General features: G+C 48.0%; 2 protein-coding genes across 6 annotated transcripts in view; one reads left to right on the top strand and one right to left on the bottom strand.

The window, feature by feature from the left end:
• The window catches only part of ATPCL (ATP-citrate synthase), a 208,168-nt gene that overhangs the window by 89,387 nt on the left and 98,081 nt on the right, over positions 1-20,700 (top strand). For all 5 annotated transcript variants that reach the window (XM_037430039.2, XM_037430041.2, XM_037430045.2 and 2 more), the window contains one exon: positions 18,091-18,477. In XM_037430039.2, coding sequence (XP_037285936.1) covers positions 18,091-18,477 — 387 coding nt within the window. The remainder of the gene's footprint in view (positions 1-18,090; positions 18,478-20,700) is intronic.
• Positions 28-9,253, bottom strand: LOC142770739 (uncharacterized). The gene is made up of 4 exons (XM_075872691.1): positions 8,447-9,253; positions 6,517-7,072; positions 4,506-6,194; positions 28-177 (listed from the first exon to the last, which is right to left on the bottom strand). The coding sequence occupies exons 1-4, from the start codon at positions 8,542-8,544 to the stop codon at positions 28-30; spliced, it is 2,493 nt and encodes an 830-aa protein (XP_075728806.1). The 5' UTR covers positions 8,545-9,253.

Here is a 20,700-nt window from a genome sequence, read left to right as displayed (position 1 = left end):
AGCGGCTGTTTCTGCGTATCGCGTCAACTAGTGGACAGCGACAACGATCCAGCGGTTTCCGAAAGCCAGGAATGGAAGAGGTCCGTGCAGGTCAATGTGGTCGAAAGGCCTCGCTGGGCAAGGGATTGGCTGGATCGGACCAGAGGTGTGATGACGCAGAGCTTTCCATTGTTGGCACTGCAGGCATGATTGAATGTACTTGCGCACAAAGGTGTACATGCCTCGCCAATAAAACTGAGAGGAAAGCTGAGGGTATGTTTTGAAGATGCCCGCTTGTGCGCACTGAGGGTCAGCGTGGAAAACTGAACATATTGCAGCACGAAGATGGCGAGGTATCACTAGTAACCACTTTCGGCCATCAGACTTGTAATTCCTGCGATAAAGGAGGTCATCATGGATCTCAAAGTGAATCCCTTGATGTCACAATGTTCGAGAAAATGGGGAAGTCGACGGGTCGGAAAGGAATCGCCGAAGAGCGTTGATCCAATCATTTTTACGTTGCTCAGACGCCATGTTGCAGTTTGCTGGAAACGCAACCGTTTCGTTCACGGCAGATACACAGGCAGAGCTTTCCGATGATACAAGTGAACGCGATAGAGCGTCGGCGTCAGTGTGATGTCGGCCACGCCTATAGACAACACGCATGTCAAATTCTTGCAACCGCAAAGCCCAGTGAGCTTAACGGCCGGAGGGATCCTTCAACGTGGATAACCTACAAAGTGCATGGTGATCAGCGACTACATCGAAAGGGTTACCATATAGGTACGGTCTAAATTTACCTAGAGCCCAAATAATTGCCAGACACTCCTTTTCTTTCAAAGAATACAGTATTTACTCGCATAATACTTGCACTTTTTTTTTGCCGGAATTTGTGGAGCCCTTCACTACGGCATCTCTCATAATCATATGGTGGCTTGGAAAATTTTACACGAAAACGTACAGAGCGAAAAGGAAAACGAAGTGGCCGCAAATCGGGATTCTCGCACCAGAAACTAACAGCAAGCTTTAAGAAGTACTAATTAAAACTTACCTCAACAATAAAAGCAGAGGTTCACCACAAGACAAGATTTATTTGAGACACAAAAAATGGAAGCAAATAGTCGAGGATCAGAATACCATACGCAAAGCTTGTGGATGTTGCGGGCGTAGCGATAGCGTTTGTCGCTCAACAGGAGCCCTCAAAAGGTAAGCGTAGGGCGTCAGTATTGGGCTGATGACTATTTAACAGAATCCTCCGCAGTTTCCTTCTGAAGAAATAAAGTTTACCATCAATCCCAGTTTTGGGCACACGGCAGGCCCAACGCGTCTTGGTGGCTTTCAGCTGCTGTCACCAGTAGCAAACACAAAACTCGTAGACTCCGAAGGGCTTACCAGCAGCCCTGTTGCCGTTGTTTAGTGCGTGATCTATCTTTTGCAACTTGACAGCAGCCGTGTAGCTTCAGTGTCGCCTCATAACGTGACAAGATTACCGACACAACATACAAAACGCGCCACAACGCGCACTGCCCACTTCAGCTTGGCTTGGATTGGATTGAATCTCCGTGCAATAGTACGCTTGATGGTTAAGAGATGGTGCCAGATGGCGTGCGCTATCATCATCAGTGGCTGGAACGAGCAGACGACATTATTGCGGCAGTTTTCGGGGGTGCGATAATTACACGAGGAAAAAAAGAAATCGTATTTTTGTTGAGCGATGTAGGGGGTGCGAGAATTATGCGAGTGCAAGGATTACGCGAGTAAATATGGTAGTTCTTCTCCGCTTTGGTGAGGGTACGGCTTGTTTAAGGTGGCGGTTCTACTGTCGCCATATTGCGAGTAGTTCTGGAAAAAATACCAGACGGCGCCACCAAGTCAGGACTGGAAAGCCAACATTTCGGAGGTGAACTGCCACACGTGTGCCGGCGCGCCACACTGCATGACGAGGGGGTGCAAATCGCGCTGACACGGTTCGAAGAAATGAGGCACTGAGCAGGGGCTTTTTTTTCTCCCCTTCACCGACACCTCCATCTCTCTCCATGCTCACTAGCCCCTGACCCCTGCGGTCGCTGCTTTTCAAGAGATCCCTCATGTAGGCTGCGTAGCCTGCTTGGCCAGCTGCTCTACGTTCCATACAGTGCCGGAATGCGGGGTTGAGTGAAAAACTCTATCGCGGAGGTCACAACAATGTATACAATGGAGATCAAAACTTGGACTATGAGTATTCATGCGAGGTTCAACGGAACAGTTCGTTCTACAAATAATTGGGGTTGCTGGAGCGTGATGCGGTTCGGTGGGACAGGAGAAGGCAAATTATATTTGACTATGTATACTTCCTTCCCAGTATGACCTAAGCTTCCAAATTTTCAAAAAAAAAACAAAAAAACGGGTAGTTAGGCAAATCGCGTGCTAAGAAGTGCGGCCGCTGTGACTCACGGTGCCCAACACGTGCCGACTGCATAATCATTAGTTTTCCCCACTATACGTAGCGTAATTTATTTCATTAGAATTGAAACTTCAGCAGGCTAGTATGAATTCATGTTTTGGTTGATGCAGCGTTTATTTATCACGTTGCCGTACGCAAACCATCGGACTAGTCGACAAACTATGTTTATGACGAAAATGAAGCAATTACCTCTTGTGTGTCACTTGAGCGAGACTCGCACATGCGTGGCCTGAATGGTCCAGGTGCGTTATTCCCTTGTCCAAGGAACGACTTCTCTATTCGCGTACGCTATTTCAACATCTTTTTTTTTTCCTGTAAAGGTCGTGGCAATAACATGAAGAGTGATCGTTTCGCCCAAATCAGTCATTGACTGCAAGCTCGTAGATTCGAGGCCGTTACCTCAAGCTCTATAAACATCTCATGATAAAAACTGGGGCGGATTCACACAAACCTCCCAGGAGTGCAACAAGGGAGGGGAAGACTTATGGTACAGTGCATCTCCCATGCATCTTTCTACACAGCCGCTGCTTGTATTACTTCTATGTCGTACCCATTTCGAGTTCGTAAAGCGCATGCAAGGCAAAAACATGAGTACACAAATACAATAGTTGCAAAGGAGTTGAAGAAAAGGTCTTGTCGCACTGGATAAGGCTTTTGGATGCATGATTGGTCAATTCAAATAACTGTGTCGGCTAACATATCTTCAAGCAACGAGTCTTAGTGTTGTGTATATGCTATGCAATGAAGGGCTGTCATGCAGTAAGCAAGATTGAGTCAATACACGTTGTTGTGACAATTTATTTAGTACGAAACGAGCGTCGGCAGCACTTGGTTACAGCCACGAAGACACCTGAACATCACACACACAAAAAAGCCCGCAGAACTACAACGCATACATTGAGAGAAATGTGAAATCGCACAAAGCAAAAGTACATATAATCACGATTTTCGGATGCGAACTTGTGACAGCAGAGAATGAAGGTGTATGTTTTATTATTATTTTCCGTTATCCTATATCACACACGAACTTTTTACAAAAGTTTATTGGCGCTTCTGTGGTCATGTCTCTCGGTCATTGCTGCTGCAGAACGCACGTGAATGGCTGATGACACACCCGACACAAAGAAGTGAATTGCTACCTCATAGCTTGTTCGAGAAAAAGTCTTTGCTATCGTCAAATCTGAGCCTGCATCTGCCATTCGATATATACAAGGTCGTTCTCCTAATGTGCAGTTCTTTAGAGCGAAGCTCTTACGCACATACTGCTGCGTTGAGCGGCGGCGCCTGTTGGCGTCGTCGGCGTAACCAGTAGAGCGAACAAGGACGAAAGAGAGCGAACGCGGAGTCTGCTGATGTCACTCGCCACTGGCCTCTAACCTCGCCTTCTTCCTCCGTCACGCTCGCTGCCCCCCCCCCCCCCCGGTAGCAGCTCGCGCGCGTGCAGGGCTGGCACGTGCACTGCGGCTGGCTTCGCTTGTCGTAACGGGGCTCTCGGCATTTCGCTTGGTTCGCGGCGCCTGCAATGCACAAAGTGGTATGCGTAACGCTCGAGCACTGGCAATTTGCGTGGAAATATGTAAATAGCTACAACTGCAGATGGCCGAAACTACAGACGCACTTGGCGTTGCCCCAACACGAAAGTGCGCTCAAAATCACCATTAGATAGCATCGTCACAATTGGTGAATTTCTTGACAGTGCACGCGCCCAGCAGTACTACGACTCAAGGCTGTGGAAAATGTCCGAGTCGCCACTCTGCTTTGCCTCCTTGTTCTTCATCGAAGCTCGTTTAGACTGCTGGTGTGACTCAATTGCTTTCACATTCCACTGTGGTCTGCGTATGGGCATGCTGCGCGTAGTACGGGGATCTACAATTTCAGGTAACATGCAGTCTCTGTAAAATCTGATTAGTTGTGGAAGCATTCTGAATTTCCAAAAGTCATTATCTCTTTCGATCCGCTGTACGTGGATGCCCTTCGACGTGCAGACGACGAAGTGGCAGAAACTTCTTTTAGTGATATGCAGCTGGCCTTGCACTTGGTAGAAATAGTTATGAGAGCAGCTCAATTTGGGTGGTTCGTGTACTTGGCTCCTTTGATTGTACTTTTTAGCTGCCTCGGATGGCTCCATGTAATTCGAAGTGAATGGGCACTTCACCTCCACGATACCGTCGCTCGCAATTAATCCGTCTGGCGACGCCGCCAAGAATCCGTACTCTGGGTAAACAAATAATCCGCAAGGTTGCACAGCAGTTTCCATTTCTTGCTCGTATAACCGGAGTGCAACACGCTCCTGTTGTCTTCCATGCTCAAGAGCGGCACTGGTGAAATTTTTTTTATAGAGCAGGGTCTTCACGAGCGTGTCACACGGTGTCCACTCCCTCCTTCGGCATACTGCATAGAAATTCGACGCCGTTAGGCGCATGTTTCTTTCAAAATGCCATGTAGGATTATCAGCCTGTCCTCGAGTAGCCTTCTCAATTTCCATCTGCTGTTTCTCATTCACCTGCAGGCTTGCTAAAACAGCCCGTTCTTTCTCGGCATATTGCTCTGGTGGCATGTCTGGCTGCTGGCAATTCGGACCATAATGAATCATTGAGTCGTTCACCGTAGACTCCTTGCGCTTATGCTGCTGGTGGCCATTTTCTTCAAACAGTTTTCTTCTGAGAGACTCTTTTTTTGCTTTCTGAGCCGTCTTCTTGCTTGCGTAGCGCTTCAAGACGGCTGCGGGGCTCTTGCAGGTTACAGCCTTGGATGTGGTGCAGTGCCACTGTGGCCCCAGCTGAAAGCTGAGCCCAGCTCCATAACAGCGGTGTTCATAAGAGCCCTTTTGACATCTGTTGATCTGTTTACCACCAGATAGTTTGGCTACCAGTGCCATGACTGCCTCGGCAAGATTACTTGTATCATCTGTCACAAGACGGTCAGCTTTTTCGGCAATTATATTGGCAGCGGTAACTATTTTCATTTGTAGCACCTTAGGCATGCCATCATAAATGTTGTCACCTTTGGTGCCATCACAGAAGTAGTCTTTGCAACTGTCGTGGCAACCAAAAACATGTTTTGGGCCATTTATTAGGTCACCCGCAAGCTGGCGCGTAAGGTCGGCTTTCTGGGCACGCTGCTTTTGTGCAGTACCCTGTACATCTCTAAGAATGTTTGCGTAGTGCTTTATGGCCTTCCGTGCACCATTCTTTAACCGCTTAATCCTAGGGCCACTTAGGAAAGCTGAACTGCCCTTTGTTTCTTTGGCTATGCCATAGAGCCGAGTGGTGTAACATTTCACAACATGGTTTGCACATTCCCTCTTTTTTACAAAGCGCCCGTACTCCACTTTCGTGAGTATCTGATGTAAAACGGACGAATCCCCGTCTCCTATGAATGTCCGGTATTCCACACCATGCATTTCCACGCTTCTCTGGAAGCCTTCAACGATAATATCCGACTCCATTGCCCCTGAGCTTTGGTTCCAATTCTTGTAGCACACATGGTCTTTCTTGCCCTTTCCCGTCCTAGAATAGTGCTCACAGGTACTGCACAGCTTGTTTCGTACTCCTAGGTAGAGGAGCTTCTTCGTGCGTTCTCCTATAATCACAGCGACACCAGAGTTGGCGGAATACCGGTGTCCATGACTGCGGTGTGACCACCCACCATCGACAATCACTGTAATATAGGGGGTTATGCCATCCTCACAGAAAGCCCCAGCTTCTTCCGCGAGTTTTTTTTCTTCTTTTCCGGCTTTTATCATTTGGTCAAAAAGGACGGTTTTCCAGCACTGCAACAAAACAAAAATTATAGCAGATTACAACGTCGAAATTGTTTTCACAATAGCGATGCCGCACTTTGTAATTGCGTCAATGCGGGAGTGAGCTCCTAGACAGGACGATTATTGGCTCACTTGTAATCCTGACATCTCACGATCAATCGTTTCATTGTATACGACGAAATGTTGCAGAGAAATTCTCATCGTGCCGTACTCCCGTTCAAAACGCTTGCCATGCACGTGCCACTGTCACTTCACGTGAATTTTACTAAAAATAAAGCACATCCTTCATCGTCTTCAGAAAGAGAAAATAAATATTTATCAGCTTATTTACCTTTCCCAGGGACTCCTCCCGGCGTAGAAAAGCCCCTTTGCTCATAGCAGGAATTTCCATGACTGCCATTGCTTCCTCGAACTGCGAGTGGCCCGATCCGATACTCATGAATGCCCAAACAGCAGCATCATTGACTCCTACGTTTGCTTTGTCAGTGAGGGACGTTGGTTCTGTGACGGGGTCAGTCGTCAACTTTCTGATTTCCTGACATTCACTGCAGGTAAAAGTGAGCTCCGACCAGAGCCCCACTCTCCGTTCTTTCACGAGTGCAAAACGTCCAGTCAGCTTAGGACAGCTGTGGTCGTCGAGACTACGAACAGCGTTCACGAAATGGGCCAGCGACACAACTCGTCTTCCGGTGATGATCGGCTCCTCTGGCTGAGTTGTGACGCTTGTCTCCAGACTCAGGCCCGGCAGCGACTCCTCGACGATGCCGAAATTGTCCCAGTATTCAGACGTTGCGTCATCCTCTCTGGCAAAACCACTGTCGTCCAAGCATGGCGTACAGGCGGCGCTTTGGCGTTGCTCTCTGTTGCTCTCCGGCGAATTCGCCTTCCTGAAAATTTTACAGGAAAGTACATCATGTGGTTAGTGAGCTAGCACCAGATGCACAGGGATCGTAGCAACTACACTTCCAAAGCTGGCATGAATAATAAGCTGGTGTGGTGAGGGACCGATGCAAAACTCAAAATAAAAGGGCGAGTCCTTTTCTCAGTCGGGATAATTACTGAAAAGAATTTCTTCCGACAGTCGTCTACTATGGGTTGCTTGAATGTCGATAAAAGGCAAGATAGATGATACAGGTGTTTGGGCTGCCTTCCTTGAACCTAATCAATCAATCAATCAATCAATATATCAATATATAAATTAAATAGTTTTGTTTCCAAAAAAGCATATTTACGGTAGAAAAGGGTGGCCGGGATAAAATATGAACCATTACGGATTGACAAGTGCGTCATAGCGTTTTGAGAGGATGGTTGGGCGGATAGGGCATGTGACACGCTGTGTGCGCGCGTGTCCATGCGCTGTGGGATAAGCGCTCGTGTGTACAGAATCATTTGATTGGGTGCATCTCGCATCTTTTTTTTTACTTTGAGCACAGTCTAGCTTTTATAGAACACTTTCTCAGTTACAGTGCTCAGCTCTCAAGCACGCCGCGTGCTTGCGAAAAAAGCAGCATCAGACAAAAATGCCGGGCTTTGCCACCACTGCTCAATGTTCCGCCCGCAAATATGCTGTTCGATCGGACAAGTGCAGGTCAGAAAGATAGACGGAGCACAAGGTCACGACAAATAAAAGGCGCCCAAGCAGATAAACACGCAAGCAGGAGCGTTGTGACGTACACACAGCGTGCTGTAGGTCCTGATTCGCCCAGACCTCTCGTCACAGCGCTAAGAAGCACCTACCCTTAGCCTTTTGATACACGGCAGCGACATTTCAGATACACAAAGAAACAAGGTTTTTTATAGACACCACACGTCCGCAGATCTTAGCACTTTCTTCTCACGGGCGTGCATTATCTAGGAGTGACTGCGTGTCCAGCGTCCTGTACACGCACCTATAGGCGCTGCAGCGACAAAGTACGGGTATAGCATTGGACAGTTTTGTTCACCTGAAGCCGTAAAACAGAAGTTCTAACGAATTTGTCTTTGTACATATATAGCCGCCAAAACTAACATGCCAACATAAAATAGAGTAAAGTATAGCAGTGTAGCTGGCAACGTAAAGCTGATCATAGAAAGAATGTCGCCCACAACGTGACAATTTGCCTTCTGCTTCCTTCCTTCCTTTACGGAGCCCACATTGCGTCTGGGGTACAAAACGAGCTCGCCACCGTATCAAGAATAGGCTTCTATAATGTTTTTTTTTTGCTGCTGTAGCTGCGCGCTTTTATTATCAAAAGAAACCACAGTAATCGAAATGGTCTTACCTTGAATGGTGTGAAAATGCAGCTGCTGCCCGTGCTCGACATGCCGCGATGGCGGCTCTCTTCCTCTTCCGTGAAGCTCTATCCTTATGATTTGTCATGACTCATGTGATGCCCGGCAAGGCACTTGTGCTGCAGGTACTCCCACACGCACTCGCAGCGCACGCTAAGCAAACTCTAAAGAAGCCCTCTACGCGAGCAGTGGACACCAGAGGATGTGGCAGAAATGCGTTCTATCTCTAGTGTCTCACGCTACTACAGCACTGTCGCCTTACGTGCTGAGCACGCATTTTTGTGTCCGTCCTTATCCTCACTCAGTCCGCCTCCCCCCTCGTGATGCTGCCTCGCACCTTCAGGCTAGCATAGTGGCTGTTATTCCACATCTCCTGCCCTCGTGCGAGGCCATCTAGACTATTCAGGTGTTAGTGGTGTCGCCTTGGGCACCCCTTCTTGGTACCTGGTAAAACGCGTTCCTCGCTCACTATTGACGGGGGACTAGCTGGAGGGGAAAGGCGCGTCGCGTTCGCACAATGTTCACTGATAGGCGCGTGGCTAATTTACTTATACGTACGTGGCTTTGGAAGTCTTCCTAGTTAGGAAGCACATGGTGGCAGCCACCGGCTGTGTGTGAGAGAGGGTCGGGAGAGGAGGCAGTTGTCGTTACTTAGGTAAAAGAGAAAAATTTAGTGGACTTTAGTCCCGAGAAGCTCTTGCTTTCTGTTCTCGCAGATGTCTTGTAGTGTGCGAGAAGTGCACACAAGGCCAACACGACGAGTGGTCGGCGTTCCTTTGTCGTGAAAAGTACTCTGGGTCGACTTACCGCTCGAAATCCAGACCTGCCTGGCGCATTTGTGCGATACGTCTTTCTAGCGCATTACCCCCGTTTACATGGTCGTGATGCGCCAGTTGTCGTGCCGGCTTACGGCAAACTGTCGACGCCCGGCTATACGCAAACGTGCTTTCTTATCGAGGAAAGAGGAACTGGACCCCACTCCCAACAACCGTGGAGACGGCGTGCCGGCCTCTTGTTGAATGAAGTTAGTCGCCCCAGCTGGCAGCCAACTGACTGGCAGTTGCTTCGAGCTGTCAGGCTGTAATCAATTTTACACGAATGCCAGAGTAAGCGCGTTTGCAAGCGCGTTTCGGAAAGGTGATGCGACGCCGTTTGCAGGACCTCTAGTCTTCTGTACGCCGCAGCTACCATGTGGTGTCTGATTACAGCGAGCGAGTATCAGATTACAGCGACTTGTAGCTGGGCGAGTTGGTTTATGTAAAAGAACTAAAAAAAATAACTCATTAGCTTAGTCGTGCCTCGAGCACGGGAAACAGAAATTCGCACAATTTTCTGCGTCATCAACCACTATATAAATAGGTACATATTAGCGCGAGCAAAATAACAATGACTTGAGAAAGGAGTGGCAGGAGGCAGGAATATCTCAGCTCCCGACATTTCTGCTTCGTCCCACTTCTTTCTCGAACGTACGTTTTTTGTTTTCTTGAGCTAATATTAATAAATTCCTTATAGCGAAAGAGGGACGCACGAAGTTCGCACAACGGGGGGCCACCATTCCCTTCATCGTGATTTACGGCCCGTGAATCGACCGGCACTCGCAAAACTGCCCATTTCCTACGCATTAGTGCAATGCGCCTTCCATTGCTTACATGAATGCGAAGCGCATGTTTCGCACTCATGTAAACGTGTTTTATGCACACCGATGTCACCACACTTTCTTATAAACTTATCCCTTTCAGAAACGTTTCTGTTCTTTTCGAGCTACTAGGCGTAAGTCCAAGATCGGCTATTTCTACTCGTCAGCCTTATGACTCACGCTAACGAGTCAAGGAGCTGCTATCTTGACGCATTGACAGTTCTCCGCACAGCAGACTTCCTAATGACGAATTGTCAGCAGGTGCCGCATGTCCTTGACATTTTTCTCTGTTGTTTTTCTCCCCTGCCCCCTCCCCGTGTAGGGTATCATAGAAGCCTTTCCTTTGCCTTTCTCTATCTCTCTCTCCTTCAGGCGAAAGCGTCGGCAGGGTGCCTTGTCGCATGGTGTTGTACACTGGCACCGAAGAAAACCAACAAGTTTTCAGTGCATAGGAAATGTAGATGGGCTTCACCACTGCCGCTCCCCCACCAGACCTGCTCAGTGGGAGCATAGTCAAAAGTTATCCGCCTTTCTGCCTCCCTGAAGGACCTCACTTGTCGCGGGTGCTTCAAAGCAGAAAAAAACAAGAGCCCTGGTGCCTCATTGCTGTCCCCGCACCGAAGTACTTTCTTACACCACGCCGTGCATTCAGCAAATTTCATGCCACTTCGCTTCGTTGTTACTGGCTGAAAAATCTGCAAGATTTTCAGGCAGTAGCATGATTTTAGCCAGTTTATGCAGTGAGCAACGGAATAAATATTGCTCGGTTTTGTGGTTTATTGAAACCGATGACGGATATTCACAGCTGACTTCGAGAGAAGAGTTTGCAAGCGCCCGCGTCCCCTTAGAGCGAGTTTGCAGTGATTATGAGGAACGCCGTCATGGGGTACTCCAGAACATTGGTGTTCGCGCATTTCGGCGCTATGGAAATGTGCGCTTGTCGTATATAAAGGCGGAAAGCGAACACGCGTCCTGAACTCCTGCCGCACCGTAGTTTTCCCCAAAGTAAATAAATGAAATAAACACGCAGAAAGTACAAAACAGACTTCATCTCATTCCTGTAGGTGTGCCTCGTTTCGTGTTTGTGCTGTTTGTTGTGATGGGTTCATACGAACAAGCGCAGCACGTCTGAAGCTCCGTATATTTCACGGTAAAAAAAAAAAAGATATTCACAAATACCTTACTCACGCACGTCTGCTCAGTTCGCTCGTATCGCTCGTTTGTCGTTCGTTTTTCTGCTTTCTTCTGACTGTCGTCGCACAGCCCTCGCTTTTCGCTTTAGTCCGTGGGGGGTGAGGAGGGCGACAAAGACGTGCACACATAAAAGAGGGACTTTCCATGAATTCGGCCTTTCTTTTCCCGTGAAGACGCTCACCCCACCCTCTCGGAGGATACTGCCGACCTGTTTTCACGCTCTCCCGCGGTACCGCGCAGCCTTATGAGACTCTGAGGGGAGGAAGGCTTACAGATGACGGTGCATGGTTTGAAGTTAGAAAAGACGTTTCCTCCTGAGGCAAAATGTTTTTGCACGCCGCATTCGGGGAGACAGGGAACCTTCAAATTCAGCGCTTTCCTTATTTTTGTTCAGGTGGCGCTAGGGGAAGATTTTCGTTGTAGTGATAGGAATAATGTAGATTTCTCAATATTCCTGCAGCTGTTGTGTGCGATTCGTGTGCATAAGTATACCAGGAGACCGTAACTGTTATAGTTTAGGCTATGCATGCTTAGATTTCATTGCTATTTCAAGATAACGACTTTGTTGATGTTTACGGCACGATAAATTAAGACAATTCGCGAGCTTTGTTTCGCATTTCTGCTTGCTTTATCGAAAAACGCTACGTTGAGGAAATAGATCAGGGGTTCTAGTTTATTCACGTGCAAATTCAGCTAACGAACATCAGTAGTTCTCCGCAAAAATGGGCCACGGTAGGTCTATCTAATGAGAATATTGCCCAATTTAGATCAATATAATTAAAAAGTGAGCGGGCGTACATAAATAAAATTGAGCACTCAAACGGAAAATGACATCCTCTATATACACCCAGAAAATGAATTTTCTCTAGCGAATAGGTGCCGGATAGTTCGCATCGACATTTACTAAATTTGGCTCTTTTCAAAAGCTAATCAGCAATACAGTAAAAGTGCTAGAATAATTTGCTACGTTGAGGAAATAGATAAATATGTCTTAAATGTTCTGCGCAAAGAACAGTGCTGTAACTGCAGCAGATTTTTCAGAAAATGGTCACTGCTGACACACAGTCAGACCAAACCATGTAACTAGCGCTTATTCTTGGCTCTCCCTACCCAAATGCTAAAAGCTTACTTATTTTTAATAGATATGTTTAAAATGTACAAAAATTAAGCTTTTCAATGACACATAAACCAACTATATAAGACAAGAAGAACAGCCGCCACGTCAGTTGGAAAAGTGACAAAAACGATGTGCTCATGCCGCCGGAGTGAGACCGCCGCCTTAAGCGACTACGTACTCCTGGAATCCCAATTTGCGCTGCGCAAGCACGGCGCCGACTTCAACACCGCTTGCATCGGTGTGTATCTCAATCAGAGCAGTCAGGTCGAAGTGACGCAAGATTGGCAGTGAGGTTAACAGGTGGCGCAACTTTTTGAAGGCGTCATCACAGGCGGGTGACCAAGCGTAACTTTTCGAGTCATTCCGTAAAAGTTCAGTCAAGGGTGCGGTGGTCATCGCAAAATTCTGAATAAAGCGGTGGAAATACGAGGAGAGGCCAAGGAAGCTGCGCAGATCCTTCAGAGATGAGGGTTTAGGGAACTCTGCAGCGGTCTGAAGCTTGGCAGTGTCAGGAAGAATACCGTCCTTAGAGACAACATGGCCGAGGATCGTGAGCTGACTTGCGCAGAAGCGGCATTTTTTCAGGTTGAGCTGAAGGCCGGCATCAGTTAGGCACTGTAGTACTTCATCTAGCCTGTGGAGGCACTGTAGTACTTTATCTAGCCTGTGGAGATGCGTGGGAAAATATGGCAAAAATATAATCACGTCATCTAAGTAGCACAGGCATGTTTTCCACTTCAGGCCACGCAAAAGATTGTCCATCATCTGCTCGAATGTCGCGGGCGCGTTGCAAAGACCGAAAGGCATGACGCGGAATTCGTGAAGGCCATCAGGTGTGACAAAGGTGGTTTTAGGCTGATCTTCAGGCGCCATAGGGACTTGCCAGTAGCCCTCTGTAAGTCAATAAAACAGAACTCCGCACCTTGGAGGCAGTCAAGGGCATCATCGAATCTCGGTAAGGGGTAAACGTCCTTTCGAGTTATTTTGTTAAGATGACGGTAGTCAACGCAGAAGCGAATTGACCCGTCCTTCTCCTTATTGAGAACAACTGGGGATGCCCAGGGTCTATTCGAAGGCTGGATGATGCCACGTTTGAGCATGTCAGCTACTTGGTCACCGATAACCTGGCGCTGTGTCGCAGGCACGCGATAGGGTCTTTTGACGCAGTGGTGCATTGGTGCCAGTGTCGATGCAGTGACACACAGCTGATGTGCGGCCGAGGGGACTATGCTGGCAGTCAAGGGAAGAACGGAACTTGTTCAGGAGTCGTAGAAGCTGAGCACGTTGCGAAACGATTAAAGGGTCGGCGATGGAGCTGCTGAGTATGTCAGGTCTAGTAGTCTGCGGCGAAGAGGCACAGGTCAATCCAGCGACTTCGCGTTCGGCGAAAGAACCAGTCGGCATGTCAATACTTGCATAAGGGTCGAGACTGTAAACACGCCCGACGCACTCGCCCCGAATTAGTGTTACAGGACACGACAGCAGATTTGAGACGAGCAGTCTTCTGACACCGCCATGAGGTTCCAAAAGGGCATGAGGTAGCGGCGAACACTTGCGATGAACGAAAACGGCAGATGGCGTGAAAAGGGCACTTGACTCGGCGAGCGCGATGCAAGACACCATGGCAAGGGCAAAAGAGTGGGCGGTATGGTAATGTCTTCAGCAACAAATAGTTTGTCCCCGGTTTCAACAGCGTTATGTAAAGGAGCGTCGCTAAGCACTTCAAATACCACCTCAGCGCGCCAGCAGTCGATGACTGCCTTATTAGCAGAGAGAAAGTCCCAGCCCAAAATGAGGTCATGGGAGCAGGAGTCCAACACTAGTAGTTCGGCGACATAGATAAGGCCGTCAATCGCAATGCGAGCAGTATAGGCAGCGGCCGGCGTGACGTGCTCTGCGCTTGCTGTACGAAGCTATATACTTGCTAGTGGCGTCATAACTTTTTTGAGCAAGCGGCAGAGTCTGGCACTGATCACTGAAACTGTGGCACCAGTGTCGACAAGAGCGAGTGCAGCGACGCCGTCCACATATACGTCCAGAACATTTGTCGGTGAAGCCGGAGGCCTTTGTGCTTTCGCGGGTGTCGCAGTTCCTGCCTCTGGAACTGCGGTTTTCCCGCTCCGGCGATGAATGATGACGTCGCATCGGCGATGGCAAGTGGTGTCGAGGTGATGGCGAGAGACTGTTAACAGGAGGGCGGTGGTTGGCATACGATAACATCTGGTCGGGATGCTGAGAGCCTGCGAACGAAGGGCGCAGTGGCACATAAGGGACAGGTTCAAAGCTCTGGTGGTAGTTCTGGTGATAGGCAGGGACACGCCGACGGCAGTATCGCGCTATGTGGCCAGGCAACCCACAGGCAAAACATATCGGCCGATTGTCCGGTGTACGGCATTGTCCACTACTCTGGAGGGACCTTGGCTGAGCGAACCTAGGTGTGGGCACGGCTGATGGTAGTGACCTAAAAGTCTGAAGAGGTGGCCTTGCGGCAACCTCGGCATAGCTTAGAGATGCATTCACCTCGTCACAGGCCACCGGGGTCGGCAACGGCGAAGTGTCGCGAACAGGTGGCAGAGCCGCGCAAACTTGCTCCTGGACGACCTCACGAATGTTTGCTGGCAGATGTAATGGTGGTTGGCCGGCTGTTGATAGCAGCGACAGCTGACAAGCGACCTCAGCGCGAACAAACTCCTTGATCTGCGGTAGCAGCGAGTGATGGTCGGAGATGGCTTTCAAGCTTGAGAGGGTGTCATCTGGGACGTTAGGGTGTTGCGTCAGAAGACGCTGTCGTCGGAGCTCGTCAAAACTCGGACACAGCTCAATGAGCTCCGAGACAGTGGCAGGGTTTTTCGAAAGGAGCATTTGAAAGGCCTCGTCGGAAATGCCTTTTATAATGTGTCGTACCTTGTCAGTTTCCAGCATCGTCGGGTCAACACGCCGGCAGAGGTTGAGGATATCCTCGATGTAGCTAGTGAATGTCTCACCAGTTTGTTGGGACTGGCTTCGTAGGCATTGTTCTGCGCAAAGTTTGCGCAGAATAACGCGTCCAAAAACAGCTGTGATGCAGGTCTTGAAGGTCGTCCAAGTAGAAATGTTCGTCTCGTGGTTTCTGTACCACAGCTTGGCGACATCCGTTAAATAAAACATCACAGTACCCAGTTTCATGGCATCATACCATTTGTTGGTAGCGCTGGCTCGCTCATAGGATTCCAGCCAATCCTCAACGTCTTTCTCATCTGTGCCGCTGAAGATGTCGGGCTCATGCAGGAGCTGGGCACTGGGACAGCCCCCTGGTGGCGAAGCTCAGGGGGGGGGGGGGGGAGGTGAAGACAGCATCGTCAGGCATGACGGACGGCAGCTTTTGGCTATGCCATTCCAGTGTCGGGAAAACCGCAGCAGCTGTAAATGCAAGGTGAAAAGCGGTAGCAGCGTCAGGACAGAAGCAGCCAGAGCTGGCCGGATATAGGGGCGTCGTCGCAGCAGCAACCAGGCAGTCCTAGCTCGCGCCACGCGCTGCGGTAGTGGGCATTACTCTTCACTACAGTGTCATTGAGAAGCCTGTTGTGAACAGGATGTGTGTGTTTGTAAAGCGTGAACATTATTTTCACGCCATTCAAGCAAAAGCAAAGCTGTGTGGTAGAACAACTACTTGCCACGCAAACGGCCCGGATTCAACTCTCTCTAGGACCCGGTAATTATCATTAATTTTTGTTTGCATATTTCTCAATTTTTCGGTCAAGTACAAGATCATATTTACTCAAATCTATTTCGACGCCGATTTCTAAGCCAACCACCAAAAGTCCGAAGCTTGGGGAAAACAAAAAAAAAGCTTACCTCAAATGTAGGCTTAATGAAACAGCGTGCACAAAGAGAAAGCATTTATTTAACATGACAATGCAATAAAGAAGTTAGTTCATGATATGAATAACTAGAGAAACATACAGCTGCTAGTCCTGTTGTGTGTTTTTTACAGCGAAAGCTGTTATGAGATCTTAACATAGGTCACGCGCGGCGCTGTAATTGTCTGCCGCCCGCGGTATCCAGAATTGAAAGAAGAAAAAAAAAAAAAAAACTCGGCAAATAAAAAAACACTAATGACACAATGGGATTCGAACCCTGGTCTGCTGCGTGCCAGCCCAGTATTCTATCACTGCTCCTTGCCAGTGCTTGAAACTCAATTCAAAAGTGGCCTAAGGTAGGCTTGATATCGGGGAAATAATTACTTTACTATGAGAAATAAAGCGTTTTAGAATAGCAAATGAACGACCAGGTGTCCGACAATGCGAATCGTGTAATGAGTGGGTCGTTCTATGCTCCAACTCATTAGTAAACTTGTTCTTGATCACATATTAACTGTGGCTCATACCCACTTCAGGCATAATTCTTCGTGATCATCAGCCACTGCATAAAAATTGCACAGAATTTCTAACAGGTGTGTAGCGGATACCACGCTTCTCCAAAGAATGACGAAGGATAGCACAGTGAGTGCTGACCTACTGCACAAAGATATATATTATTCTGTCTGGTCGAAATGGCAAAAAGGAATGATTGCACTCTTTCTGTATTTACGTGTGCTTTATCCTCCTTCTGTTAGGATTACGTATTATTTGAAAGGCCTTAAATTTCATATCCTCAATTCTTGGCCAATCCCCCCGAGTGGGCAAGAGCCACAGTGGAGGCACCATCACCATCATCATCATCACTATGATTATTTGTGGCGTAGTGGGTACCCAGCTGTGTGCTTGTAGCAGGTGAGCCTGTTTCACATGCGAGCGGCTGGGCAGTGGTGGTCCCGGCGATGAGCGGCAGCAGGATGCGCTCACATGCGTTCGTTTCACATGCGCCACTGATACCACTGCTGTTGCGCAGCGCCTGCTGCTCAAGCGGCCAGTGTTGCCTGCAGAAAGCACCACCTAATTGCCGTTTTCAGTTGTATCTAAAAAACACGCTTTGCTGCAGGTATCCTTCCTTTGGCACCCTTGTGCTGAGAGGTTCATTATCAATAGCCGCTTGACTTTGACGCACCTGTACACTGATTGCACTAAGTTGAACGTGCATCTTTTCAAAAATAAACAGCATTTGCAGTTTCTTTTTTAGTTTTGCTCTGGCTTTTTAATGTATGGTTATTGTTGCGCACTCACATGGAGAAGCAAAAGAGCAAAAGAAAAAGTTTGCTGGTATGGTTTTATTAGACAGCTGTTCCAGCTGGGTGAAGTCTGTTGTAACAGTACTTGTATTTTGCATACTCCTTTTACAACAACCAAAATAATTTTCACTATGGAGGTTTGTTGTAATGAGGTTATACTGTAGTATGATGCTTAAGAGATGGCGCCAGGCTGTTGTGCACTAACATCATCTGTGGTTGAAAAGAGCAGACGACATTACTGCTGTAATTTTGGGAGGTTTGATAAGTACTCTCGGAAAAAATATCTTATTTTGTAAGGCAATGCAGGGGGTGTGAGATTGTGCAAGTGTGAGGATTGCGCAAGTAAATACACTATTAAGCATTTAAGCTTATGGGCGTGAGATCTGTGTCCATTTGTGGCTCTTACAAGTGAGAGAAAATGCAGTGAAAACTGGCCATCCTAGCCAAAACTTCTTATCAGAAGTACTTAAAAGTCCTGCTCTGCACTAACCTTCATTTTACAGTCTTGTGGCCACAAGAGTTTTCACAAACTTGTGTGCAGACCCCTCCTCCTCCGTCGAGCCCCAAGAAAGAGATGAGGCGGCCCGTGTTTCCAGACCATGCGGGCGAGCAGCCAGGACCCCAGCAGCCGTGGTTCACCCCCCGCACTAAGGCCATCATCTGGGGCATGCAGACACGTGCGGTGCAGAGCATGCTGGACTTTGACTTTGTGTGCTCGCGCCCCGAGGGCTCGGTGGTGGCCATGGTGTACCCGTTCACGGGCGACCACAAGCAGAAGTTTTACTGGGGCCACAAGGAGGTGCTGCTGCCAGTGTACAAAAATATGGCGGACGCCATGAAGCGCCACCCGGACGCTGATGTGCTCATCAACTTTGCCTCTCTGCGGTCGGCCTATGAGAGCACCTTCGAAACACTTCAGTACCCACAGGTGCAGTTACCTTCATGGCCAGCATTCTCATGCGCAAAGCTTTGCACTAATGCTTGTTAGTTGGCTACAAAAAGGCTCTGAACAACTGTTGCAGGTTCGCCTATATTTTTGACATGTTGGTATAAAAAACTTCCTGAAGTGTATAAACTGCAAAGAAATAGTAATATCAAGCAAATTTCATTCAAATCAAATCTGTATTTGTCTGAAACAAAGTGGGACATATGTGGACCTGCTTAAACAAAGTGGGACATATATGGACCTGCTTGTTAACTCACTAGTTTAGGGGAAGCACTTGTCTTAAAAATAGAATTTTTATTATTAGGGGTATTTTAATGAAATCAATTGTGTATGTGTGTTTCTTTCTCCTGTCTTGAAACATCTATTTAGTTTTATTGTGCCTCAAGTAGTTATCATATTTTGAGAAAATAAGTGAAGTCTAATTAGGTAATTTCTTATGGGTGATTAAGGCACTTTTTCTTGATATTTTTTGGTTCAGTTTAAGATGCATCTGTAGTCAAAGATCTGCCACGTGGAGATATGCTATTTATATTGATGCTGATATCTATCATCTTATGAAAATTTGCAATTGTATTCCGTAATTTTGAAGTGTATACAGCTTGAGCACGAAAATGTGTAAAAGAAGCGTACAAATTAAGCAAAATGGGAATTGAAGGCACTCAAAACATTCACTCAGCTGCGAAAAAGTTCAGCATTTTGCTTCATTGCATGTTCATGAGGGATGGTAACGCGGCGCTTTGCCAGAGCCTATCCCTGAGGTCATGAACTGGCAAACGAACACTCCGGCACAAGATGGTAGAGAGCGTGGCTAGTCTACCTCCAAACATTTGTTGTTGCCATTGTGGTGCTGGACAGTTTTCACCAGCACCTAATCTGACATCTCCTCGGTAGTGGATACATAGTTGTTTGCCGAAAAAATGTCGCATACTGTATTTACTCGATTCTACCGCGCCCTCGATTGTAACGCGCACCCGATTTCCACCGCGAAAAAAAACAAAAAAACGTAAGACATCGATTGCAACGCGCACCCATTTTTCTCGCTGGCCCGCACGATCACACCACTCGAGAAAACGACTCCTTTCGGGAGCGTATTCCATTTAAATATGAGGTACGGGCGAAGCTTGTGCCCATCTGACGTGTAACAGAGCATTGCCGTCACTGTAGTTTTACCGTGGACCGATGTCAGCACGCGAACTTGCTTCGCCCCCTTCTTCTCGATGGTTGTGGTGCCAGGCATGTCCAAGTAAAGAGGCGTCTGATCGGCATTCCCGATTTGCCCAAGCAGGTAGCCGTTGTTGCGCCACAAGTTTAGGACGAACCTATGAAAACTGTGAAGCTTTTCATCGTACTCCTTCGCAAAACTTTTCGCATATGCATGTTCCGCTTCGGAGAAAAAAGCCTTTCCTCTTCATAAAGTTAGTTAGCCAGCACCTGCTCGCTTTAAACTGGCTCTGCATTAGACCTTTTTCTAAGACTAATTGCATAGCCCGCACTTGGAGCAGTTCTGTCGTCACGGGCCGCTGTGCCGCTCGCTGCTCAAGCTCATACTCGTCGAGCAGCTCTTTAATTTGCGGAAACCGACCCTGCTGTGGTCCACTGAAGCCTTTGCGTGAAGCTTTGCTGTCGACAATCTTCTGCTTTTGTTTCCGCCGGTCCCGCACGCACGTTTCGGGAACTCCTAACGACCGAGATGCGGCCCTATTTCCGTCCTTTTCTGCACACGCGATGACTTTTCTTTTAAAAGCGGCATCGTCGTGCACTTGAGTTTTTGGAGTCGGCCCTTTCACGGCGTCGATGCTAATGCACTACTAGATGACGAACTCCTCAGCACACGTACGAAGTGCCGCACATGGGAAACACATAGGCAGAAATGGCCGACGCGCCATGCCGACGCACGTAGGGGGCGGCCATTTTGGATTTGCCGACGGCAATAGATTGACCGTAATTTTTTTGTTCGTACTCGATTTAACGCGCATGCGATTTATGAACTCGCTTAACCGGAAAAAAGGTGCGCGTTAGATTCGAGTAATTACGGTAAGTGCATGTTGTCAGGGGTTGCTCAATGCCTTCTCAGTGACACCATTCACGTGCCCCTCACAAGGAAAACGAAGAATGAACTACTCGGATGTCCCAGAATATTCGGAAATTTACTCTCCATTTTTCAATGTGGTGCCAGATATCCAGTGAAAACTTGAAGCAAGGATT

Source organism: Rhipicephalus microplus, chromosome 1 (genome assembly GCF_043290135.1).
Source record: "Rhipicephalus microplus isolate Deutch F79 chromosome 1, USDA_Rmic, whole genome shotgun sequence".
Lineage (NCBI taxonomy): Eukaryota > Metazoa > Arthropoda > Arachnida > Ixodida > Ixodidae > Rhipicephalus > Rhipicephalus microplus.
Note: the sequence above shows the minus strand (reverse complement) of the source record. Positions and strands in the feature narration are given on the sequence as shown.